The sequence below is a fragment of the Mastomys coucha genome, unplaced genomic scaffold (genome assembly GCF_008632895.1).
Source record: "Mastomys coucha isolate ucsf_1 unplaced genomic scaffold, UCSF_Mcou_1 pScaffold5, whole genome shotgun sequence".
Lineage (NCBI taxonomy): Eukaryota > Metazoa > Chordata > Mammalia > Rodentia > Muridae > Mastomys > Mastomys coucha.
The window spans coordinates 67825128-67832085 of NW_022196911.1; the positions used below are offsets into that span (position 1 = coordinate 67825128).

The following is a 6958-nucleotide window of genomic DNA, read 5'->3' on the forward strand; positions in this document are numbered from 1 at the left end:
GGAGGGAGGGAAGGAGGGAGGGAGGGAGGGAGGGAAGGAGGGAAGGAGGGAGGGAGAGAGGGAAGGAGAGAGGGAGGGAGGAGAGGAGGGAGGGAGAGAGGGAAGGAAGGAGGAAGGGAGGAGGGAGGGAGGGAGGATGCCAAACCTCTTCAAAACCCAGGCCTGAGTAACATGAAAGTCTGATGAGGATTATTGGGAAGGGGTGGGCCAAGTCTTCAACTTTGGGAAGATGGTGTAAGAGGCACCGGGGACATCAGGTAGCATATCTGAGACCTAGTGTAAAACAAGGAAAGAAACACTGATGGCCTCCACCACCTCCGGGGAGCCTTGCAGATAAGCACCTGCATCTTAAGGAGAGAAGGCTCTCAGCCAGGAAAGCAGAGCAGCCAGGGAGGTGGGAAGAGACCCAGCAGGAGGCTGAGAGAGCCAGGGAAGGAAGCTTGCCCAAAGGGAGCCTGAGGTCAAGGAAAAGAAAGTCAAGATGAGAAAATGTGTCCTTTGTGTTTTAGCCAAGGAGAGGTCACTGGTGGTGGTGGCAGAAACTGGATCAGAGGTATGGAGGGCAGGGCAAGGGGCAAGCTGGGGGAGGGAATCTATGGGCCTCTCATACAGATGCTCCTCTAACTGGCAAGGCCTGATCATGTGAGGAGCCAGGGAAGGGGACCCCTGTTTTCCCAGTATGAAGAGGCAGGGCTACCCCAATAGGCTAACACACTCTGGTGGAGTGAGGCAACCATCTGTAAGGCAGGGTCCTGGGGAGGCAACAGAGGACAGAGCCCCTGGCATTTAGACAGGAGACTCCCCCTCAATTTCTGATAAGAGGGAAGGCGGGAGAGGCAAGCCCACCCTCAGGATCACAAGATATTTGATGCCCCTTGCACTCCAGAACTTGCGGGGAAGGGCACCTCTAGAAGCCTTAGTGCTAAGTCAGCAGCAGAAAGAGAAGCAGCCTTTCCAGCTAGAAGCCCATCCTCCAAGGTCCCAGAGGCCAAGCAGCAGCTCTGGGGTCTCTGTATCCCCCCCCCTGACCCACCCCACTCTTGTCTAACAGGTTCCACAGGTCTAGACAAGGGCCTCAAAGGGCAAACTGATGGTGAAATCATTTTCCCAGGAATGCAAGTATCTACAACGACACCTGCCGCTGCACATTACGAGTCTCTACCCCACACACACACCCCCGTCCCCAACAGTACCCCAGTGAACCAGACACAAGTAGCTTCTACATCTTAGGATCAGGATCTCAAGCCAGATTCCTGCTAAGGGGTCTCTACAGAGAGCAGGGTCAGATATAGGGCTGAGCCAATATTCCCAGGTTCCCCTGCCTCCGGACTCCTCCAGCCCAAAACTGCAACCACTTCTGGCCTGGAAAAGGGGCTCGGCTACATTTCAGGCCAAGGGACTATTGTAAAATAAGCTCTAATCCATCACTAAACAGAGAGGGAACAGAACCTGGTGTAGGAGAAGGAGGTTCTCAAACTTAAACAATGGCTGTAGACAGTGATCAAGTTAACATTTGAGGCCAGGGGTCTCTTCCCTGTCACCCAGAGCTCTGTCCACAAAGCACCTTGTCCCTGCAGAAGATAACTCATAGCAAGTGTTATATCCCAGGGGATAAGTCCCTCTAGGCGCATCTTAGCCAGATGGCAGGAAGGCATAAAGCCTGAGATGAACACCCAGTGGGACCTTCACAAGATGACAAAGCCACAAAAGGAAAAGGGCTGAGCCTAGCTGGGCAGGAGCAAGATCTCGTCCTAAGCCCTTGCCCATGCCGAGGCTACTGATCTGTTCCCCACGTAGCCACTGTCTTGCTCTGCATGGCTTGGGGAGCCCACTAAGAGCTTACACCAATTGAGCCACAGGGATGGGGGCGGGTCCTGTTGAGCTGGCCTCCTCCTCCCACAGTCTCCTGTCTCAGCTCTCTGTTTTAGAGACGTGAGGTGCCTTGTGAGGGAGCCAGGGGAATTCAGAGGGGGAGGCAGGGGATGAGATAAATGTGGCTTTGGGGACTGAAAGATGAGACCCTCTTATTGGAAAGCTTTGTTTTTTCTTTTGAGGGAAGGAATAGCATTGCCAGACTGATCCACGGGGGAGACAGGAGCTCATACGTGGGCTCTGGGCAACCCACACAAGGCAGAACCCCTCCTTAGGATAGTTAAAATGGCTGCCCCAGACCATCTCCACTCACACCACAGCTTTAGAGTACTCGATCCAAACGTCTCCCCAAAGGATTAAGCCCCCTTATCACACTGGCTCTGGGAAAGGCAAGCAGATAAGGTGAGTCTGCTTTCTCTCACCATGGGGCCTCTGACACTCGGCTCTTGGAAGTTATTACTGAGGGACTGTATTGCTTTGACCAGTGGGGAGCCAGCAGCTCCAGCTTAGCCGAGGATGACATCTCCAGGGAGCAATGCACTGCCAGCCGCCTGGGCCCAGGTCTGACCTCAGGCTGCAGCCAGCCACCCCAGGATCCTAGCCTCCCAGTTCCCTTCTCTCAGACAGACAACAACAGCAGTGGTTTTGTTAACCGGATCAACTGGGCACTAATGGCCTAGCCTGCTCACTGCACTGGGCCCAAAGGAGCTGAGACAATCTCCCTTGGTTTATTATTTTACTTTTAATTATATGCATGGGGTGAGGTGCAGGTGCCTGCAGAGGACAGAGGGATTTGATCCCCCCCCCCTGAGCTAGAGTTACAGGCAATTGTGAGCTGCCTGGCATGGGTGCTGGAAATGGAAATCAGGTCCTTTGCATGAGCAGCATGCACTCTCAAATCACTGAGCAATCTCTCCACCCCCACCATCACCCCAGCCTCCTCAAGCCTTGGTTTAAAAGCAGGGAAACTGAGGCCTAACTGAGAGCAGATGTCTCAGAGTATCTCCTGTCAGCTCTAAGCTAAGGGTTTGTCCCTAGCCCTCCTGCAGAGCGTCCTCCCTAGTTATTTCATCAGACTGACCTATCTGTCCTCTCCCTCCAAGGCTTCAGGACCATCTCACCACCTCCTAGGCACATGCTTCTAAAGTCTGTGTGTTCAAAAGTGACTGAACTGATCAACCCCTTCCGAACATTTACATGCTGAGTACAACCCACCTCTAGTCCCCATATAGGTGGGTGGTACAATACCTATCTCCACAAGATCTGGCTACAAACCAAGAGGGGCAGCCGCCATTGGCTTGGAGTCACAGGATGGGACCCTCACACCAAGGCCCCTGCCACAGACACAGACTATGAAAAACCAGACAGCCCTCCTTCAAGCACCTATCTGGGACTCTGTCCACCATCCTTGTTCGTAGACAAACAGTACTCACTACCACAAACTAGCTCAGAGCCTGTGTGGGTGTTCCTGTGAGGAGTACTTCTGGGGGTCAGGCAAGGGTAATTAATTAGCCTTAGGCCCTCTGGTCCAATTGGAGAAGGGCCATCCTCCACCCATAAGTTCAGCTACAGTTGCTACTTGTTGCCCCAGAATGTTTTTTCAGGTCCTCAGACTAGTGTGCCGCTCTCTTCAGCCTTTGTCCTCAGTTCCAAGAGACTAGAGCATCCTTGCTGACCCTCTTCCACAAGTTTCCCCCAGTTTAAGTCTCTACCTCTGCTTCATGTCCAAAGAGCACCCTGTCTGCTGACTCCTACTCTGGAGCTCCTGTCCCAGGCAGCTCACCTGACTCATCCCTTCTGCTCGGACCATCACAGTTAAGTTGCCTACGGGGCCTAATTCCTTAGAATTGAGACATTCCCTCTCAGAGGGAAGGGGGGGGCTCATAAAACTCAGAAAACTCACTGAACACGGGGGGGGGGGACGACTTGGAAACTCAGAAAGCTACAAGACTCACCAGGTCCCTCCCTGAGGTTAGATGAACAGTGAAACAATGAAACAGCGGATGGAGAGGGAAGACTGGTGGAGCTGCCTGCACATGGTGCAGCTGTAGGAGGCACCACCCTTGCTAGTGTGGGCTTTTGATGTTACAGAGGCCTTTGAGTTACCCATGCTCCTGTAAATAACCCCAATAAACTAATTAGCTCACCGAGCCAGTCTTGGGTACATCTTTGGAGGGGAGAGATGTTTGTTCACATCTCCCAGGGAAGAGTCACAAACTCTTCCAGTCACCCTCTAACCCACCATACATCCCTGAGGAAGAGTAGGTGCTAGGATCAAGGAGGGCCCAGCTCCTTCCCACAGAGCTCCCCAATTCCTCTACCTGGTGAGTAATGGCAAATTCCCACTTACAAAAGTCACAGCTAGAGAAGCACGCACACACAAACACACATGCACACTCACGCACATACACACATGCATACTCTCACACGCACACACACATGCACACTCGCGCATGTACAAATCCCCACGGGACTCAGATTGCTTTTCTTAAACTTGAACAGCTGCCTTCACAAGTTACAAATAGATATTAAAACTTCAGCAGCAAATGAAGGCACAATGTATTTGGCACATGTGACACTCCCAGTAGCAGTTTTAGACTACAGGCATGCAGACTCATAGGACAGATTCAAGTGTTCCCATATTTCTAGACACTTCGTGTGGAACACTGGAACACCAGGAGTTCTGCCCCCATCCCCGAAGCCCAGTTTCTCTGCTAACCTGGAGGGCCTTCCTCGTACACCTGAAGGCTGCACTCTGGCTTGTGAGCACTTCTGGCCACTCTGAGGCAGCATGCAGAGTGAGTGTTCCCATTCGCAACAGACACAGCAAGAGCAGAGCTTCCATCACCACGCCCTCCTCAAATACCCAGTGCAAACGGGACAGAGTCTGGAGCAGGACATCTGTGCTCACTCTTTTGCCACTGTTCAGTCTGGGGTCACCTCCACCCAGGCTGAGAGACCTCCAGGGACAAGGACTTATCTGATGTCCTCCTGCTGAGGCCCACAGTAGATCTAAGGGCCTTGGGAACACACCAAGATGGTGGGGGTGGGGGGCTGGGGGGGGGGGGGGGGGCAGATGCAGTATACTCAGACCCTGGCCCTTGAAACGCATCCCCCTCCCCCCGCCTCCCCCAAGCAAATTCCGGATCAGGATGGAAATTCCCACCTAAGGGCCACTGCACACACCATGAAAACATTCTAACCAGCCTCTGCCACCCTAGGAGGTCGTGACCAATGTAGTAAGACTGGTCCACACCAGCTTCTGCCCAGTTACTGACCCCAGAAATCTAGACACAGCTAAAGGCCAGTTCCCCCTCGCCGTTTCCAGTAAAGGGACTGCCCTCTGCAATGTGAGTTCCCAAACAGTTGCTGAGCAGTCCGGACCAGAGTGCGTTCACGTACATACGCGCTCGCGCACGCGCGCGTACGTACACACACACACACACACACACACACACACACACGCAGCTTAATCGGGGTTAATCTACAACCGGAACGGTCAGGCCTCAGTGAAGCAGCACACAGGACGTGTGAACAAAACCAGTAAAGGGGGCAGGTAGAGGTCGCTGACCATTCCAACTTGCAACTCTCAAAAGACTGAACCTCGGTGTCCAAACTCTTAAAACTCATGGGACAAATGGGAGAGGGCAGATCTCAAGGCAAAAACAACACCCGGATCCAAAGAAAGGAGAGGTGCAAGACAGGTGCAGAGGGCCTACTAAAACAATGTTTCTCCTGTCCTTTCCAGCTCTGGAGAACTAAATGTAATCCGGGTTACCAAGTCCCAGCGGCAGGTGGAGGTATAGCTCTCAGACTAGAGGACGCTCGCTAGCGCACGCACTCGGAGCTGATGGGCGGCACCAACTTCCCAACCCTACACCCCCAGGCACGCTCCTAGTCGCTCACACCCCTCGCGCCCCACCCCCGGGGCTCACCGGGCTTCGACCGGACAGGGAGAAGGTGGCATGACTGGAGAAGCGTGCAGTGCCCAGGCGGGGGGCGCGGTCTGTAACTGTGGCCGCAGGAGGGGGACTGGGCGTGCCGGGTGCAGGGGATACACCAGTCGCCAAGCCCAGCGCCTCCACTTGGCGCGTTAAGCGTTCGAGCTGCGCCTGCAGCCGCTGGTTGTCCCGCTGCAGCTCGGCCACAGTGCGAGCCAACGGGCCGGCCAGGCGCAGCGCCTCTGCCACGCGCCGCTCCACGCCGCGCTGCAGCCCCTGCATGTCCTCGTGCAGCGCACGCACCGCACCCTCCAGAGCCGCTTCGTAGCGGCCCAGCGCCTCGCGCACCGTGTGCGCCTCCTCGGCGTCGGGGGTCGGCTCCATGGGCGAGCGGAGCGCACCGATCGGACAGCCAGCAGAACGCGGGAGACGACTAGAGATCTGCAGCTCCTAACGACGACTGGCGGGCCGTGGCTGGCTGAGCTTGAGGGGCGGCCGGAGGGGCGGGAGCAGGGCGGGGCAGACCCCTAGAGTCCCAGGACTGGGCGCTGAGTGGGGAGGCGGGGCCGAGGGGGCGGGACAGCCCGCTCCGGGACACCCCGCCCCTGGGGACTCGCCAGTCGGGTGCGGGATGCCTGGCCCCCGGAGGCACTAGTTGAGAGCTCACCCTCTCTGCTTTGCAGGGATGTGGATCCCTGGGGGAGTAAGGAGTCCCATACCCCCTTGACCCCAGAGAAGTGGTGTACAGCCCGGGGAAAAATCTTGGGAGAAGACCCTCGAAAGGACATTACTCGAGGAACGACAACCAGGAGAGTTATACATTCCCTGTAGGTCCACTTTGGTTGGGATTCTTGGGACTCTTTGCCTGTTCAGGGAACCGCAGCAACTGCACACACACACACACACACACACACACACACACACCATAACCGCTCTGACTCACCTTTGTAGGCATCTCCAGTCACCACCAGTACCATCCAGTTCGCAAATACTCACTTGTGAGACTTTTTTAAAAACATATTTATCTGATTTTATATGTGAGTGTTTTGTCTGCATCTACACAGCATATGTGGTGCCCACCAAAAAAAAAAAAAAAAAAATCACAAGGTGGTGTCAGGATCCTCTAGAACTGGAGTTTTCAATAG

General features: G+C 54.8%; 1 protein-coding gene across 2 annotated transcripts in view; it reads right to left on the bottom strand.

Moving 5' to 3' along the window:
• The window catches only part of Smtnl2 (smoothelin like 2), a 22064-nt gene extending 15777 nt beyond the window's left edge, over positions 1–6287 (bottom strand). The window contains exon 1 of one of the 2 annotated variants that reach the window (XM_031353572.1): positions 5808–6287. In XM_031353572.1, the coding sequence (XP_031209432.1) occupies positions 5808–6197 (390 nt within the window). In that variant the 5' untranslated portion in view covers positions 6198–6287. Of the gene's footprint in view, positions 1–4591; positions 4827–5807 lie in introns of those variants that run through there. The other variant, XM_031353573.1, reaches the window with a different exon arrangement.
• Between the last annotated feature and the right edge of the window lie 671 nt (positions 6288–6958).